This window comes from Esox lucius, chromosome 22 (assembly GCF_011004845.1).
Source record: "Esox lucius isolate fEsoLuc1 chromosome 22, fEsoLuc1.pri, whole genome shotgun sequence".
In the NCBI taxonomy this organism is placed as follows: Eukaryota; Metazoa; Chordata; class Actinopteri; order Esociformes; family Esocidae; genus Esox; species Esox lucius.
The window spans coordinates 17,387,671-17,407,160 of record NC_047590.1 but is presented as its reverse complement, the minus strand read 5'-3'; the positions used below and the strand labels follow the sequence as shown (position 1 = coordinate 17,407,160).

General features: G+C 40.1%; 2 protein-coding genes across 2 annotated transcripts; one reads left to right on the top strand and one right to left on the bottom strand.

The window, feature by feature from the left end:
* Positions 1-112: 112 nt before the first annotated feature.
* On the bottom strand, positions 113-14,157 carry LOC105023747 (keratin, type II cytoskeletal 8-like). Its single transcript, XM_010893173.3, has 8 exons — positions 13,926-14,157; positions 5,321-5,529; positions 4,698-4,854; positions 4,399-4,563; positions 4,136-4,261; positions 1,161-1,381; positions 846-871; positions 113-616 (listed from the first exon to the last, which is right to left on the bottom strand). The coding sequence occupies exons 1-8, from the start codon at positions 14,094-14,096 to the stop codon at positions 609-611; spliced, it is 1,083 nt and encodes a 360-aa protein (XP_010891475.2). The 5' UTR covers positions 14,097-14,157; the 3' UTR covers positions 113-608.
* Positions 14,158-14,414: 257 nt separating this feature from the next.
* LOC105023748 (keratin, type I cytoskeletal 18-like) lies at positions 14,415-17,665 on the top strand. Its single transcript, XM_020042255.2, has 8 exons — positions 14,415-14,816; positions 15,133-15,215; positions 15,590-15,746; positions 15,839-16,000; positions 16,105-16,230; positions 16,631-16,857; positions 17,050-17,084; positions 17,399-17,665. Exons 1-8 carry the CDS (start codon positions 14,478-14,480, stop codon positions 17,404-17,406), a joined length of 1,137 nt encoding a protein of 378 aa, XP_019897814.2. The 5' UTR covers positions 14,415-14,477; the 3' UTR covers positions 17,407-17,665.
* Positions 17,666-19,490: the final 1,825 nt, after the last annotated feature.

The following is a 19,490-nucleotide window of genomic DNA, read 5'->3' as shown; positions in this document are numbered from 1 at the left end:
AATCTCTATCTAAATTCTTCATCTAGTTCACAGCAATACGTATCGGCTTCAATTGTTCATATAAAAAGAAGAGATAAAGGTCCTTTGAAAAATCACATTTATTTTTGTGGGGTGATAATAGGTCCAATTCTACCTTGAGGTAAGGGGTGGTTTCTATTTGGTGAGAGACAGACATTATTTCCAAACTCATATTTGCTACCTTAGTTGGCCTTTTATTATGGACACGGTTCAGTGAAATTCAAGCTGTGTAGCAGATGGTGTACACATGAGCACAAGCGTAGTGAAAAAGAGCCCAGCACGCATTTTTGTACAAGCCTCTGTGTCGGTCTGTAGCTTAAATAAAAGAACTCTAACACTTTTTTTTAATGTATTTTAGATTGAGAATTTAGAGAAGTGAAACACAGTGCTGATGTTGTGAAAGCAGAGTAACAGTAGGTGTAAGTCATTTTCTGAGTAATATGAGCTCTCATATGCTACCCTGGCAAACCACGTTCACCTCAGTTTTAAACACCAGACATTTCTTTGGCAAGGGCTTCAAAAACCAGACAGGCTTCAGTGGTCAATCAACCTCCACATAGAAGGAAGTACTGGCACTGGTTGTTGAGGTTTTAATAATCTGAGGAGAAGAAACAGGATTTGATTTTAGTAGAACACACAGATCATGACACAATGCAGGTCAGAGTTCCTATAATATCTTCACCGAGTTATGCGCCAACACATTTACTCTTCACGGGAGAGGATTACTCTGAGGTGGATGGAACTATCCAGATGCTATCTAGAGGTGATATATTGAGACTAATCAGAAGAGGAAGGCAAATCACTGGGGAAAACAAAAGAGCTCCTACCTTGCTGACGCACATAGTCATTCAATCTGAAATGACAAGAGGGATTAGGTTAGAGAAGCGCACTGTCCTTTTTGGCCACTGGTCGTACAAGTGGAGCTGTCGAGTCAAAAAGGATGTGCGGATGTTTTCTTGTCATTTACGCTTCTATTTATGCTGCTAGTAACATAACAATCCTGACTCTTAAATCTGGCCCTTTTAAGACAGGCATTATACTATATCTTGATTTCCATCTCTCTTTTTCACACACAAACACACTCTCAAATTCCCCACCAAGAAACACGAGTCACTCCCCCAGCCCCTGGCTAAAGTGTGCACCTCTTCTCCTCTCCCTCCAGTAGCTTCCTGTAGGTGGCGATCTCAATGTCCAGGGCCAGTTTGAGGTTCATCAGTTCCTGGTACTCCCTGACTTGGCGGGTCATGTCCTGCTTGGCCCTGTGCAGAGCCTGCTCTAGCGCAAGCATGTTTTCCCTCGCCTGCTCCAACTCCCTCTGACCACCAACATCTGAATCCTCAATGTCTTTCTCCAGATCCGTTTTCTGAAGAGGAAGAGGACGGAGGTCAGAGAGATAGTCACCCAAAGAGTTTAGAATGCTGTTATTTAATCTGTGTGTTATTTCTGTGTCGAGTGTCTAAAAGACGTGGGTTAGCACAGGGCTACCAATTTCGGCAAAGTGGAGATTTTGTCTCTTCCCTTTCGTTCGACGGTCTGTGTTCTTTTGAATTCCACCGTATCATAGTCACTTTTCCATTTAAGCTTAACTTTGTTGTCATCTATTGTCAAAAAGGTGGTCTTGGAGAATTCCTCAATAACTTCCACCATGACTTCCATCAGGATGAGATTATTTCCAATGGCTCACAACTCATACTAATGAGCGACTTCAGTCTCCTGCCTTAAACCTTCCATTTCCATTTGCTGGAACATGTGACTGGCAGCATGTACTTTTCCGGACACACAACCTAAAGCACTATGAACTAATCAAAATGCCAAGATATGTAATTGTTTTTAAAATGTTACTCTAGATGTCCATGTGATAGAATAGATAGAAGACCATGTTCTTGTAACATAACAGGTTTTATTGGAGAGTAAAACTTTTCAAATTGCGTCTTCACTGCTAAATAATGTTTGAATAGCGAAATACACCTATAATCAGCCTTATAAATATCAAGACATAACTATGTGTCTTAGCCAGTGTAATTCATTTTGTCTAGAACTGTCATTTTGCCCTGTTGAAAATCAAGCCGAAAAATTCCCTCAAAACCTGAGACGTCACCAGACCCGGGCTTTTGCGACTGTAGCCCCGGATCGTTTTTGGTTTGTCCCCAATGTTTTGCCTTGGCCAATATCAGAGTCAGCTACAGCTGTTGGAAAATCGAAACTGCCTGACTCCTTTGAGTAACTCTTTTGAGCAGCTTGCAGCATGCATAACCTCATTACTTTTCCTTCCCAAAGACACAATCTTGAAGCCGTTTTTTTTCAGTTTTGGGGAACTAATCCCCTATCTGCAGGCACACTGTAAATAGAGATAATTAAGGCAATCCTTGCCAGTTTTGCCCAGTTAGGGAACACTTCACTGACCACCCTTATTAGGACTTTGTGAGCAGTTTGGCAATTATGGAAACTTAATATGATTTTTTGTCTTCAGAAGAATTTGGCCAGCAACCTATAATTTCATCGGTTTATTAAAAATGGTATTAGCCAAAATCCATCTAGAAAGCCATGAACTGTTTAGTCACTGTAGATAAGAGACATGACATACATGATAGTACAAATGACATGACATACATAAATAAGTGCAGGTGAAATGTGTCTTTCTAACTTTCTGTCATGTTTCTGTCTGTCTATGTGTGTATGTGTGCGTGTGTGTGTTTGCATGTGTCTAGCAAAAGAGGCTGGTGACACCTTCATTTGGGAGGAATGACTCATTTTATTGTCTGGAACTTAATGATTTGTATAGTGTCAAACATGCGCGCACACACACACACACACACAGGGTCAGCTTCAGGCATTATCTGATAATTGTCAAATGTCAAATTGTTCAAGCCAACTATGTCGACTTGGCAGTTAAGAATGGTCGAATAAAGACCAGGCATGCAGGGCATTTGCCCTTTTTTAAAAACAAGAAAAGGAACCAGGCGAGCCTAGTTCGGCCGGCTCGCAAGTAGAACAGAAGAACGTTGCTGCCCTCATTGGATTCAAACCGGGATCTCCAATGGGACAGGCTGTGTCTTCAACTATCACTAAGATATACGTGGGCCCAGTGTCGGTATAGCATCTCCACATTAGATCATTTTGTCACTCATTAACATCACGCCAAGTTTGAATATTTCACTAGACATCATTGAGCATTGTGTTAAACTGGCTGACGTTTCGTATTATGTTTACTTCCACCACAAATGGCATCTATAATCTGAATGGCCTTTGTCACTAATAGGCCTACTAGTATCTACTAACTTACTACTTGGAATAGTCATAAGAGTTTAGCAATTTCTAGCGAGATGAACTTTACTTTGCCAAAGCTATTTAATTTCATAGCACAACAACGTTCGTTTTTCTTTCATTCTTGAATGACATTGATACAATAACTATCAATATAAGTGATGATAACTGACTTTTTCGTCAAGTGAAAAGAAGAGAGAATCGCAGAAACCCATCTTCTTTTACTACGCAAGAGGTTGTGGTCTATATTATCCCAAAAAGCATGCACAGATGCATACTACGAAAGTCCACTAGAAATAGTTACAAGATAACTGGAAACAGTTTTAATTTAGGCTTACTATAACGTAGCTACTGAAGGTTGTAGCCAGCAATGTTCTCGTCTGTCCTGAACACATCCTAATGTATAATTTGTTTTGACTGTGGCAAGGCTCAAACACTGGTCTTCTGCATGGCTGTCCATGTCTCTAACCAGTACGATAATTTACAAGGCGTAGTCAGTCACTCACTCCCTCAGTAAGAGATATTAGCTCTTCTTGGCCGGCTCCGCTAATGTTGTCCGGCAGAAAATATACTTTCAACATGGTTAATATCTTGAATTGTAACCTGCTGCAAATTGTTCTACCCTGCCCATGATGAAACGAGTAGAATTGTGTGAAAGGTAATATAAAATTGCAATATCACATGGCAGTGTAGGCAGTAAGGCAATAACTAAGTAAAACATTTACACAGAAAAAAACTTGCTCCCAATTAAATAAGTAGAACGACATGAAGTGTACCTTAAAGACAAGAAAATTACTCCAGGCTGGGCGTGTGTGTTGGTCTGTTTCTGTTTCTACATGTGAGTCCCCCTTACCTGCTTGTTGAGGCCCTCCAGCTCTGCCCTTAGTCTCTGGGTAACACGGAGCATGTCAGCTATGTCCTTCTTCATGTCACGTGCGTCCTGCTCATACTTTCCTGCTGTCTGCACAATGTCATCTATCTGATGTAAGAGGAGAAGCAGGAGACCGAGGGAGGAGAAGGAAGGAAAAAAGGAAGGCGTAGAAGAATTATCAATGTCATCATGATTGTTGTCATTATCATTCGCCATCGTCATCATCGTCTTTATAAAGATTCTACCTTTTTCTGGTTCCAGAGTTCTGATTCCTCTCTGGCACGGATGGCCATTTCTTCGTACTGAATCTGTGCGCTTTCGATGACCTTGTCCATGTTGAGGGCTCTGTTGTTGCGCTCCCTCACGATCACCGTCTCATTCTGGACCTGAGACTGCAGCTCCTTCAGCTCCTGTCACCCCACCCATCAGGACAACAGAAAACATTACACTATACACTGGATGCCATATTTGTACCATTTAGTCATATGCAGCCCTGGGTCCATCTAGACTCTGATTGACCAACAGGCATGTCAGTCAGCAATACCTCATCGTAGCCCCGCCTCAGGAAGTCCAGTTCACCCATCAGTTCCTCCAGTTCCAGAGCCAAATCCACGGCTGCCAAGTGGCCCTCATCCACATCCTTCTTGGTGATCACAAAGTCATCCTCCAGAACCGTCTTCCTCTGGAGCTCATCCGCGTACCTAGAAAAACAACAGAGGGGATGGTGAAAAGGAGGTCGTTGTTTCCATAGGACTGAGATGGATGTACACATACTCAGTTGAAAACCAGCCGACAGGCGAAAACACTAAGACCCTCCCCTTTCCCTAACAAACTTCTTTCACTGTCCTCAACTCATCATCCTTCTATATGTGGATCTTTATTTTCCGTGACTAGTCCTGTTCTACTGACCAGTCATAAGTATACATACATCTTCTTAATCTATTGCCTAGTTCTGTATATTGCCAGTTAGAACTATTTTGTTGAAGTATTGTGTATCTCCTCAACAGCCTAGTTCGACTGTGAACTGCTGACTTGGCAATTAATCTTTGTTTTGCCACCTGGATTCAACAATCGCTTACGTTAGGATAACTGATGATCCGACACGACTCAACGTAGTATGACCTAACAATAACATTTGAATACTACTAATGATCTCGAGCCACTGACCTGTCCCGTGTTTGGTTCACATCCTCTTGGCAACGGGCCAGTTCTTGCTCCAGCTTCAGTTTGTCCCGGGTCAGACCCTCAATCTGCTGCTGCAGCTCAATGGACAGCTGCTGGACCACCTCGTCCACGTCGCCCTTGTAGTACACCTGCTGTTTCAGGATCCTCACACGTGTTTCCAGGACGTTGTTTTTCTGCTCCAGGTTTTGCACCTGAAAAGGGAAGAGAAGAAAGGGAAGAAAGGAGAACATGGAGAAATTAAAAGGGAAAGAATATTAGAATGGCGAGTCAGTCAACTTAAAGAACATTTCCAATTGCTGAATAGCAAACCCTCACATCCTATTATTATTCCTGTTGTTATTCCTTTTGAATAGAGTTTTTAGGCATTGCTATGCTTTGAAATGATCATGTGGGAAAATAGAGTGTCGGGCTGGAGGCAGAATGATGTTCATACCACAGGTCTAACCAAGGCCAACACTTTGAAACATAAGTTTGGGGTTGGTTAGAATTGTCCATGTTTTGGAAAGAAAAGCAATTTTTTGTCCATTAAAATAACATCAAATTGATCAGAAATACAGTGTAGACATTGGTAATGTTAAATGACTATTGTAGTAAATTACTATTGTAGCTGGAAACAGCTGATTTTTAATGCAATATTGACATGGACATACAGAGGCCCATTATCAGCAACCGTCAGTCCTGTGTTCCAATAGCACGTTGTGTTTGCTGATCCAAGCGATAATGTTAGCACTGCTGAAATCTGTTGTGCTGATTAAAGAAGCAATAAAACTGTCCTTCTTTAGACTAGTTCAGTATCTTCAGCATCTGTGTTTGTGGGTTCAATTACAGGCTCAAAATATCCAGAAACAAAGAACTTTCTTCTGAAACTCATCAGCTTATTCTTATTCTGAGAAAAGAAGGCTATTCCATCCAAGAAATAGCCAAGAAACTGAAAATCGCATACAACGCTGTGTGCTTCTCTCTTCAAAGAACAGCTCAAACTGTCTCTAACCGGAAAAAAAGGGGAGTGGGAAGCCCTGGTGCATTGAGCAATTGCCAGCAGCATTTCATTGCTGGTTTGTCTGCTTTGAATCTAAACAGGGTTGGTCCTTGTCAGTCCCCAGATGGGAGAGCAGATGGTGCTGCTATTGCTGTTGGATGGCCAGTAGAGAGCTCTCTCCTCTTGTGTAAATATCAAATTCCAGTGCTCCTGGGCAGAAATTAGGATATTGCCCTATGAAGGGTGGGTTCTTTTGGGTTAAACAGGTGTCCAGAATCGGTGGTCACTAAAGATTCTATGGCATTGATCTAAACAATATTGGTGATACCCTGGTATCATTCCAAGCCTCCAATTGCCTCATTCATTCCCTGTCCTGAGAATGTGTCCTCAGTTCACTTACCAAGCAAATGGAATATACAGTGGATATAAAAATTCTACACGTTAAAATGCCAGGTTTTTGTGATTTAAAAGAATGAGACAAAGAAAAATCATGTCAGTACTTTTTCCACTTTTAATGTGCCCTATGATGTAAACAATTCAATTGAAAAACTTTGAGGGGGGAAAATGAAAAATAAAAACCTTACAATAACCTAGTTGCATAAGTGTGGATACCCTCTTATAACTGGGGATATGGCTGTGTTCAGAATTAACCAATCACATTCAAACTCATGTTAAATAGAAGTCATTACACACGTGCCATCATTTAAAGTGACTCTGATTAATCACAAATAAAGTTCAGCTGTTCTGTAGGATTTTTCTGACATTTTCTTAGTTGCATCTCAGAGCAAAAGCAATGGGCCGCAGAGAGCTTCCAATGCATCAGAGAGATCTCATTGTTGAAAGATTTCATACAGAAGTGTACAAAATAATTTCCAAAGAATTATATATACCATGGAACACAGTGAAGACAGTCATAATCAAGTGGAGCAAACATGGCACAACAGAGACATTACCAAGAACTGAACGTCCCTCCAATATTGATGAAAAGACAAGAAGAAAACTGGTTAGGGGAGGCTTCCTAGAGGCCTACAGCATCATTAAAAGAACTACAGGAATTTCTGGCAAGTACTGTCTGTATGCTACATGTGACAACAATCTCCCGTATTCTTCATATGAATGGGCTATGGGGTAGGGTGGCAAGACGGAAGCCTTTATTTACAAAGAAAAACATCCAAACCCGGCTGAAAAAGCACGTGTCTTGCAAAGTCTTGCAAAAGCATGTGTTATGGTCTGATGAAACCAAGGTTGAACTTTTTGGCCATCATTCCAAAAGGCATGTTTGGCACAACACTGCACATAACCCAAAGAAAACCATATCCACAGTGAAGCATGGTGGTGGCAGCATCATGCTTTGGGGCTGTTTTTCTTCAGCTGGAACTGGGGCCTTAGTCAGGGTGGAGGGAATTATGAACAGTTCCAAATACCAGGCAATTTTGGCACAAACCTTCAGGCATCCGTTAGAAAGTTGAAGATGAAGAGGAAGTTCCCCTTTCAGCATGACAACGAACCAAAGCACACATCCAAATCCACAAAAGCATGGCTTCACCAGAAGATTAACCTTTTGGAATGCCCCAGACAGAGCCCAGACCTGAATCCAATTGAACATCTGTGGGGTGATCTGAAGAGGGCTGTGCACAGGAGATGTCCTCGCAATCTGACAGATTGGGCAAATATTGCCATGTCAAGATGTGCCATGCAAATAGAGTCCTACCCGAAAAGATTGAGTGCTGTAATAAAATCAAAAGGTGCTTCAACAAAGTATTAGTTTAAGGGTGTGCACACTTATGCAACTAGGTTATTGTGAGTTTTTTTTCAAATAGTTCAGTTTTTCAACTGAATTGTTCACATTATAGGTCACATTAAGGGTGGAAAAGGTTCTGACATGATTTATATTTGTCTCATTCTTTTACATCACAAGAACCTGGCATTTTAACAGGGGTGTGTAGACTTTTTATATCCACTGTAAATACACAAGTCGGGCATTTATGCATCTTATTTTTTAATACATCAAATCGTATGTTGCTAAAAACCCCACAGTAATTTTATAGTTGCCATGTTAGTTTGTCTATGGGTATGAACTCTGTATGTTATTGCTAGCCACAGCCATGCACATACACACAAACATGCACATACACACACACACACACACACACAGGCTTGGACAGTGGAATCTAGAAAGTGGTTTGTGTTGCCAACCTGGCCAGGAGCAGATTTTTTACAATAACAATCTTTGTAATGGCATCCAGACTAACAGGTTTTAGAGTCACTTATAAACATTCTTGCTAACTGAACTTCCATTATTTCCAGCAACCCAGATAGTCAGTAAACAACTAAAAGACAACACACTCACAACTCCTAACAAAAACATGATAGATTTGACACTGTCCAGTCAAGAATATACCCATTAGCAAATATCTGTATAAGGAAAGACATTTGTATATGCTTTGCAATATAAAAAAAGAAAAAACATCCATTCAAAACTCTACAACTTTGAAACAGTATTCCAGAAAGACATTAACATCCTGTTTAACAGATCACACAGTAGAGTATGTGGAGGGGAAGAAGGCCTCATTCAAGATGACAACCATACTTTGCTCTTTATATACCCTGACTAGTGTATAACAGGGTCTCCCTTGAACCTTTCCAACACTGTGTGTCTATGTATATCTTATAACTACATTTGATGGTGGTTACCTTTTTAAATCACCATCCCTTATTCTTATAACCAAGTGGCATGGTTGCCTTTTAGATGGGTTCAGAAATAAGGTATAGGCTGGTATGACTAGTTGAAGCTAGTTTAGAATATAGAGTTCCATGACTACATGATGGTTATTCCACATCCTAAACAACTGAGATCATTTTTTGTAATGAAAACTATAACATTTGAATAAATCATTATTATTTATAATAACGCACACACACACACACATATTTTAAAATACCAAATTTATTTTATAATGAAGATACACTAACACTAGTGGTTAACTCAATACAGGTAGCAGCAAGGCTGGAGAACATTCCCTGACAACATTTGTTTTTCTCTGGGGCATGCGTATCACTGAACTTGTTCTCTTCCACATAAAGTTAACTATCCTGTGGTCCTAAAATACTTCTAGCAGTTATGTCTGGATCTATCTGGGAGTAGTACAGATAGAATTTATACAGATTCAATATTTCTATTAGTCCTCATATCCCTGAGCTGGGTTTCCGAATTGCTAGAACTCTTAGTAAGTTCCTTGTTTTTACACAAATCCTATTTGGATTATTTCAGATTTCTTTCTTCACTCCTGATTCACTCCCCCCTTGACCTTATTCTTATCATCTCAAATGCTCAGTGAATTCTCGATTCATCTTATCATAGAACAGATATATATTTCAAGTCTCTTGTGCATTATATGGATGGTAAGTGTCACAATAACTACCCCTTGATTAATGCCAACTGTTTTCAGTTCAACCCCAAACCCCCAAAACCCCAAAGAAAAAAAATTTGAAGGGATTGTGTGGGAATCCACCATATTGTAGATTCCTCAATGTAGCCACCCTACTACTACAATAGATACACGGTGATTCTGTCTTCTGTATACCCTACCTACCTTGTCACCCTCTGCATACCCACCTTAATGCATTAAGAAGGAAATACATTCCACAAATGTACTTTTAAACAGGCACACCAGTTCACTGAAAAGCGTACCAGGTGACTACCTCATGAAGCTGGTTGAGAGAATGACAATTGTGCAAAAGGGTGGCTACTTTGAAGAATCTTATCTATACGCCTATTTTGATTTGTTAAAAAAAATGTGGTTACTATATGATTCCATATGTAATAATTATGTAAATTCGGATACTTTCTTTGTAACATCTTTTGGCAATGAAGAAGTCTTGAAATTATAACTAATGAATCTAGAAAAAAAACATGCTCACAGTAAACATTCTCCCACCAGCCCGCCGGTATCCAGGCAACCACGAGACAGACACCAATGATCAACAGCTAAACGTCAGCCAGCACTAAGAGCATGGTTGGCGATGTGATGAAAAGAAGACTTCACCAGCACTACATCCCAAAGAGAAGTACTTGCCTCCAAGTGTAGGGACAGTATCAAAGTACCCAGTCCAACATAGACATGGAAGCAAAATGAAAAAAACTATACAACTATACACTTTGAATAAATTGTTTTAATTAATAATAATGTTTTGTTGTGGATGGAACTCAACCATTATTTCATTTACACTAAAAGTTAAGGCTACCTGTTTGTGGACAGCAATTAACATCCATAATGTAAACTCCCTTGTAACACTTTTTTGCAATGAAATAGTCTTGAAATTATAATTATCTTTAATCTAGAAAACTGCAAATATGAATTTGTGTGTGCGAGGGAGGGAGGAGTGAGTTTAATGCTGTATTTGTGTATGGCCCCTTTAAAGGTTTTGAAAACTTTTTCAATAACAGAAGTGTGGAAATATTTGTTTGCAGGGTGAAGGTGGGGCAGAGAGAAAAAAGGGTAGTAAATCAGAGGCCAAACAATGGGCTTCAGAACTCAAGGAAGTCTGCTTGAGTAGATGTTGACACACACAGTCATGTGAAGATGTACACCCCCTGGAAAGTCATCTTTTAATTATTTTACATATTTGGAGCTATGGTATGTTCACTTCAACTGTGTTGATGGGTAAATCTACCACAATTCTATTTCATAGTAAACCCTAGATTAAATAGCTGGTATTGCCCCATTTGGCAGAAATTATTTCATATTGCTGTTTCTTGTAACTGTCTTTCATCAATTGCCATTGATTTTTGCCCACACTTCTCTATAGTACTGCCTCAATTGTCATGGTCGAGAACTTTCTTGTGGGAAGGGCCTGCTTCAAGTCTCCACGCAACATTTTGATTTGATTGAGATCTGGGCTATAACTCTACCATTCCACAGACCTCAATTTCTTCTAAGTTATACTGTTGTTGCTTGGCTTTTTGATCATTGTGTTGCAAGATCCATGTTCGGTTCAGTTTCTTGACGGATGGCTACACACACAACCATACGGTTAAAACCAAACCAGACCATGTTTATAACATTTATGGAGGGCTGGATCCTACCAAGCCACTCTCCAATGACTGTTCCGATAGTTTCAACTTTTTTTGGTGCACCTGATTCAGATTATTTGCCTATTTATGTGATGATAAATGTGAGGATGTGCTAACTAATAAGAATATTGCTCTCCTGTTTATTGTAATAGCAATAATTGTTTCAAATATTACATTTTGAAAGATTTATTTTCCGATTAGATTAAATATGGACGTTTGAGCTAAATTACAAACAAATATTATTGAATGTGGTCGGAATGTTGCACAGATATGTAAAACATACAGTGGGGAGAACAAGTCTGTAATTTTTAACATAGGTACTCTTCAACTGTGAGAGACGGAATCTAAAACAAAAATCCAGAAAATCACATTGTATGATTTTTAAGTAATTAATTTGCATTTTATTGCATGACATAAGTATTTGATACATCAGAAAAGCAGAACTTAATATTTGGTACAGAAACCTTTATTTGCAATTACAGAGATCATAGGTTTCATTGAGTTCTTGACCAGGTTTGTACACACCACAGCAGGGATTTTGGCCCACTCCATACAGACCTTCTCCAGATCCTTCAGGTTTCGGGGCTGTCACTGGGAAATACGGACTTTCAGCTCCATCCAAAGATTTTCTATTGGGTTCTGGTCTGGAGACTGGCTAGGCCACTCCAGGACCTTGAGATGCTTCTTACGGAACCACTCCTTAGTTGCCCTGGCTGTGTGTTTGGGGTCGTTGTCATGCTGGAAGACCCAGCCACGATCCGTCTTTAATGCTCTTAATGAGGGAAGGAGGTTGTTGGCCAAGATCTCGCGATACATGGCCCCATCCATCCTCCCCTCAATACAGTGCAGTTGTCCTGTCCCCTTTGCAGAAAAGCATCTCCAAAGAATGATGTTTCCACCTCCATGCTTCACGGTTGGGATGGTGTTCTTGGGGTTGTACCCATCCTTCTTCTTCCTCCAAACACGGCTATTGGAGTTTAGACCAAAAAGCTCTATTTTTGTCTCTTCAGACCACATGACCTTCTTCTATTCCTCATCTGGATAATCCAGGTGGTCATTGGCAAACTTCAGACGGGCCTGGACATGCGCTGGCTTGAGCAGGGGGACCTTGCGTGCGCTGCAGGATTTGCATGGAGAACTTGCATGGAGCCCCAGACCGAGGGAGATTGACCGTCATCTTGAACTTCTTCCATTTTCGAATAATTGCGCCAACAGTTGTTGCCTTCTCACCAAGCTGCTTTCCTATTGTCCTGTAGCCCATCCCAGCCTTGTGCAGGTCTACAATTTTATCCCTGATGTCCTTACACCGCTCTCTGGTCTTGGCCATTGTTGAGAGGTTGGAGTCTGTTTGGTTGAGTGTGTGGACAGGTGTCTTTTATACAGGTAACGAGTTCAAACAGGTGCAGTTAATTCAGGTATTGAGTGGAGAACAGGAGGGCTTCTTAAAGAAAACTAACAGGTCTGTGAGAGCCGGAATTCTTACTGGTTGGTAGGTGATCAAATACTTATGTCATGCAATAAAATGCAAATTAATTATAAAAAAAATCATACAATGTGGTTTTCTGTATTTTTGTTTTAGATTCCGTCTGTCACAGTTGAAGTGTACCTATGATAAAAATTACAGACCTCTACATGCTTTGTAAGTAGGAAAACCTGCAAAATCGGCAGTGTATCAAATACTTGTTCTCCCTACTCTACATACATACAGTATCTCACAAAAGTGAGTACACCCCCAACATTTTTGTAAATAGTTTAACTTTTCATGTGACAACACTGAAGAAACGACACTTTGCTACAATGTAAAGTAGTGAGTGCACAGCTTGTACAACAGCGTAAATTTGCTGTCCCCTCAAAATAACACAACACACAGCCAGTAATGTCTAAACCGCTTGCAACAAAAGTGAGCACACCCCTAAGTGGAAATGTCCAAATTAGCCCTTTTCCCTCCCCGGTGTCATGTGACTCGTTAGTGTTACAAGGTCTCAGGGTTGAATGGGGAGCAGGTGTGTTAAATTTGGTGTCATACTGGTCACTGGCACCTCATGGCAAAGAACTCTCTGAGGATCTCTAAAAAAGAATTGTTGCTCTACATAAAGATGGCCTTCTTGTTTTGAGGGGACAGCATATGTACAAGCTGTACACTCACTTCTTTACATTTTAGCAAAGTGTCATTTCTTCAGTGTGGTCAAATATTTCCAAAAATGTGAGGGGTGTACTCACTTTTGTGAGATTCTGTACATACATTCATACATACCGAGGAGAAGGCAACACGTTGCTATGTAATATAAGAGAGAAACATGAGTAAAGCGGTGTGGGGGGGCATTTGGGAGATGTTGTTCAGCAGGATATAAACGGGTAGCAGTCACTGAAAAATTACCTTTCAGCTTCAAACATAGTTTTTTGTTTTTGAGCCATTGTCTTCATTGCATGTTTTATTTTTTTTACCTAAGGTCCTTTGTTTGTTAAATTGATTCAGGTTGTTCATATTTGGTTAGTCTGTTGTTATTATTATTATTAGAATTTTAAAAACAGACCTTGTCAATGAATGCTACAAACTTGTCATTCAGTCCAACCATCTGGTCCTTCTCCGTGGCTTTGGTTGATTGGTCCATGGGGTTGACCTTGGGGTCCATGGGTTTGAGAAGGTCAGTGGAGACCTCGAATGTAGTGCTGGACAGGAATTTGTCGCCGCCTGGTTTGGACATCTTTTCAGTGAGTATTTGTCAGTGTGACAGAATAAGAGAGAGAAGCACTTAAGAACCAGCCTCTTATTCCAGGAGTGTTTGGACAGACAACTTTTCTTAGGCTCTTTTAAGGTAGTCAAGAACCACCCTCACAGCTCTGGTATTCACCTCTGTCCAATCAATTATGTAAAAGTAAAAAAAAACAAACATAGTTAAGACACAAAACTTGAATGTCGACCCTAAACCGGTTTTCCCAGGGGTGTGCTGGACATTGTTTCGCCAGTCATATGGATGGGGCTTCCACAGTGGTTTAACATTGTCTTTTGAAATCCCCATCACTACAGGAGGCGATCTTCTTCAATACAGTGTCTAGCTACTTTTTCTCTCGAATCAACTACCGCCATGTCTAAGAACAGTGCCATCACCGTGTTCGGTGGGGCGGGGGGAAGAGGTTCCAGAATGTCCGTTGCTAGTCTGGAGGGGCTGCGGAGTGCGATGCGTTCATCCGACCCTGAGAATTCTAAGGATTCCTCTCAGCCCCTCCGGAACGCCCCGGATGATAAGAAGGAAATGAAGGGTCTCAACGACCGTCTGTCTGGGTATCTGGGTCGGGTAAGGAAGCTGGAGAAAGACAACAAAGACCTGGAGGACGAGATTCAGGACATCTTAGACAAGAGAGGAGACCCGAACGCTCGTGACTGGGATGAGGTGGAGAAACCGTTGTCTGACCTCAGAAAGAAGGTGATTTTTCACATTACTTGATATCTTTTAACACTTATTAGAACTAATTTGACTGATCAATTTCACCCTTCTGATTTGAATTTAAGCTTAAGTTTATCAAATGGTGCAAATTGTCTGTCAGTGCACAACTGTGCATAGTTATGGAGTTCACCTGGTCCTATGTTCATTCACCTGGTCCTTTGTTCATTCACCTGGTCCTATGTTCGTTCATCTGGTCCAGTGTTCGTTCACCTGGTCCTATGTTCGTTCACCTGGTCCCATGTTCGTTCATCTGGTCCAATGTTCGTTCACCTGGTCCTATGTTAATTTATTTTAGCTCCATCGTATGACCTTGGAAAATGCACGTTTGTTGCAGCAAAGGGACAACTCCAAATTGGCCCATGATGACTTTAAAAATAAGTGAGTCTCGATGTGGTTTTTAATATATTATAGAAATGTAATTATCCACAACAATCAGGTTTTTTAAATCCAATGTAGTAAGCAAGAAAGCATGTTTATTTATATAGCACAATTCATACATAGAAGTTATTCAATGGGCTTTACAATGAAAATAAAGATTAAAAAATTCCAATGTAGTAGCTTTATTACTTTTATTTAAAAAAAACAAATAAGGATAGGAATACTAAAAACAAATGAGTTGTTCTCATCATTGGCCTGGATTATGTTGTTAAGAACTTTAGGAAAACAGTCCACATGGCACTACAAAATCCCACATAGTTTTTTCTTTGTACGGCACTAAGGGAGACTGTGAACCATGCCTCCTTTACCTTCAGGCTCGAAAATGAAATAAAGACCAGGAAAAGTTTGAAGCACGATCTGATTGGTCTAAAGAAGATGGTTGATGACACCAACCTGAACCGCATGCAGCTGGAGAGCCAGATTAAATCTGTAAAGGAAGAGCTGGATGTTCTCAAGCAGGACCATAAGGATGTAAGGAGTACACACACACACACAAACAGACACACACACACACATTTCTTCTGGAACTGTTTTTATCAACTTGTATGGCCTTCTGCTTGCAGGAGGTCGATAAACTGTGTCAGAAGATCCATAACTCCAACATCACTGTGGAGTTTGACTCCAGGGACAGCAACCTCGGTGAGAGCCTCAAGAGGATGCGTGCCCAGTATGAGAAACTGGTAGAGAAGAACCTCAAGGACACCGACGCCTGGTATCAAAGAAAGGTGCGTGGCTTCGCTTCATGTCATTAAAGTACTGTCACGCATTCCAAGTTTTTTCCCTTGTTTTATGAGTTAATTTGTCCTCTATCTGTCTTGTTCCCTGTCAGTTTGAAAGCATCAAGGTAGAGGTGGTTCAGAACACTGAGGCTGTGGAGTTGAGCAGGAATGAGCTCAAAGAGCTGCGCAAACAGAAACAGCGTCTGGAGATCGACATTCAGGCTATGCTGAGAACGGTAATAAGCTAGGATCACACATATGCAGTTACTGTAAGCACACATTGTTACTGTGTAGCAAGGCCTTACACACACACACACACACACATATGCAGTACACACAAACAAAATACTAGCTCTGTACTCCTTACACATGCTTCATCTGTGCTTGACAAAAAACTCTTTACAGAGCTTCATAGTTAATAACTTAACAGCATTCCACAGTAAAACATTTTCCCTGGGGATATACTATAGATATACAAAGACAAAGAATTGAGACTACAGTCAACATTTTGACTGGAATACCTTTTCAAGACAAGTTGACGCTCAAACATCAAGATTGAATGGATATGATTGGTCCCTGTGCCTTTCTGTCAGATCCATTCCCTAAATGATTGGTCCCTGCCCCTGTCCATCACAGATCAGCTCTCTGGAGGAAACTCGGCAGGAAAAAAATGCCCGGTACAGCCATGAGATGACCCGTGTCAATAAGATCCTGCTGCAGTTGGAGGCAGAACTGGGAAAAGTTAAGACGCAGGTGGAGAAGCAGGTGGATGACTACCAAGAGCTACTTCACGTCAAGATGAAGCTTGAAGCCGAGATCGAGAACTACCGCCGTCTGATTCAAGGCATCGCCCCTGACGACAGGTGAGCTGATGAAGCACAAACACAGCTGTCATGGAGGATTAATTAGGCCATAGCTTATAATGAGGTGCTTTTACCTAGCATATGAAATGGCTTAGGGTATGGTCTGAAAGTCCAACAGGTTTACAGTGAACTGATTATTACAGTTAAGTTCTTCAGTAAGGTGATGTACTTTATCTTCTTCTTCCACAACAGCCTGGAGTTTTCATTAGCACAACCAGTGAATCGTGGTAAGTTCTGGAAACTGGCTCTGATTGGATCATGTGACCTGATGTATGAGGAGAATAAACCTAGTTACACGGCCTACCTACAGTATCTCTATCATATAATCAACCACATTACTGCCCTAACTCTCACCCCATTTACAATGACTGCTCTTTCTCAGTTATTACTATTATCATTGTCTGTTATCTATTATCTATTATCAGGAGGAACTATTATCTCTCTGCCTACCTAGCTTAGTCCCGCATGAAGTCAAAGACCATGCTATTGTCATGTTGAAAATGGATTCAGTGGGATTGGGACTGAGAGTGTTTCTTTTTAGGATTGTAAGACCTGATCCTACTGACCTCCCCGAGAAATATGAAGCAACAGCAAGTCAAGAGATCAACCTCACATAGGACATTACCCCATGAAGTCCCCATTATGGCATTGAAAGGTAGCTGTAGGTAAGGCAGCGGTCTGAACAGTGGTCGAGAAGCAGAAGTCCCAACAACTCCGCCCCACAACCCTCTCCTTTTCCACCTGAACACACATTCATCTTTTTATCTATTCATGTTTGAAATCTTCAACAATGTTGTGCACTGTGTGAATTGGCACTGATGTTTCCATTTAAATAAATCTACAAAATAAATACTTGTATTTCCAACACATTCTTCTTAACTTTGTTTCAAGACATAAAATCAGTATATGTTATTATTAAAGGAGTTGTTCAATATTATGTGTAGTTAGCACAATGTATAGTAAAAGGTGTAAAGCTGCCACTTGCAGATCATTTTCATTTCGATACAGTTTAATCATGACCTGTTGAAGATGTACAGTATGTATTAAAACCACTCCACATTGTATTGTGTTATGGACAAACATACAATCAATTATTAAATATATTTAGCAAAATATCTGGTCACAATACTCCATAACAACAAAGAAAAATACTGTGAAAACATCTGCACATTAGGCATATCAGGTTTTTTATCATCAATAAAAGTGGCACAAATCAAAAATAGTTATTTTAGCTCTGTCATCATGGGTATATTGTGTGTGGACAGAAAATATTAGCCACTAGAGGGCAGCCAAGTATAGCATCTTGAACCATTAGGTGAGACGACTGCTCTGTCAGTTCGCACAAACAGTTTGAAGGAACCAATGTGAGTGTTGGGTGCATCATCAGCTCCTGGCTGAAAGGTAACTTCTGTTTTCAGTGAAACTGAGTTTGAGTACAAAATTATTTGGAAGTGTGAGTTACCTCACAGTTTTGCATAAGAATTCTCTTTGATGAAATGGGAATTCAATAATCTTATCAAGCACAAAAAAGTACAGTGTATTATTATAATTTTTCAATTTATAAGATGGGGAATATCACAATATTATTTGATTTGAAGTTGACCAAACTGTTGATTAAACTGATCTCAGCTCCAATTCACTGATATCCACAGAATCTTTCCCACACTTTTCTAACATAGTTATCTTTTCTCAAGGTTGTGTCTTTATCAATTCCAAAATATTTACCCCAAAGATTAACCCTTTACCTAATAGCACAATAATATTTCCCATCACTTAACATACTGTAAGAGCACAGCGATATTTTCCTGAATTTGTTCCCTTTCAATTATACGTCCAACCCCAGATTTTAGTAATGAAATTACAGTCAATCCAGCCTCAACAAACTAGCTACAGTTAGTGCCCAGAAATAATCTGATGATTCTGTTTCTGTGCAGTGGTGTTTGCACAGACCTGACTATTCCAATATCCAATAAACTGAGCATCCAGTTTTGTGGTCCAGCTGCAGTAAGTTAATGGCACCTTTCAGCTGTGTACACCATACCACGCTGTTCACTGACTGTGAAATAATTTGTCATTGTTCTGATTTACAATGTCATTCATAAACATGATACCTTCAGAATTCTGGGCCCTGTACATAGGCGGTCCCTTTTTATTCAAGAATTTAAAAAATTTGAGGGCCCTTCTACACGTTAGGGTCCTACATACTTAGTACCCCTTCTGAGTAACGCCACTGACCTTCTTTATTCTTTTTTGTCATAAGACTATTGGTCTCTCCGTCATCATTACAAGTTGGAACTGTAATCAACTCTGCATTGCATCATTTAGATTTGGGTTTTATTTTTCTACAAGATCAAATATGGCCAGTTTTATACTGCATTAAAGCAAAATGCAATTGGATGTTCCACTTAAGATAGTTTAACTTTATTTGGTTCACCATTGCAGATAAAATTGTACAACTTCTCAAACTTTGTTAAAGAATTTGGTACGCTATCGAATAAATGTGTACACCGATTTTACGCATGAAAAGTGAATTTCCCAAAGTTGTGCAGTTTTTTTCCTCTTCATAAACTTCTTTCAAAATTAACAATTGAAAGATTGTTTTATTTTCCAATATACAGATGTGCTCAAAAGTT

Excerpts from the sequence above, each read along its gene's own strand:
- LOC105023748 (XM_020042255.2), top strand. The coding sequence starts at position 14,478 with ATGTCTAAGAACAGTGCCATCACCGTGTTCGGTGGGGCGGGGGGAAGA. Across the intron at positions 15,747-15,838 it reads TCAAGCAGGACCATAAGGAT|GAGGTCGATAAACTGTGTCA; the intron begins GTAAGGAGTACA and ends TTCTGCTTGCAG. Across the intron at positions 16,858-17,049 it reads GGCATCGCCCCTGACGACAG|CCTGGAGTTTTCATTAGCAC; the intron begins GTGAGCTGATGA and ends CTTCCACAACAG.
- LOC105023747 (XM_010893173.3), bottom strand. The coding sequence starts at position 14,096 with ATGTCCAAACCAGGCGGCGACAAATTCCTGTCCAGCACTACATTCGAG. Across the intron at positions 4,855-5,320 it reads GTGAACCAAACACGGGACAG|GTACGCGGATGAGCTCCAGA; the intron begins GTCAGTGGCTCG and ends TTGTTTTTCTAG. Across the intron at positions 4,262-4,398 it reads AACTCTGGAACCAGAAAAAG|ATAGATGACATTGTGCAGAC; the intron begins GTAGAATCTTTA and ends CTCTTACATCAG.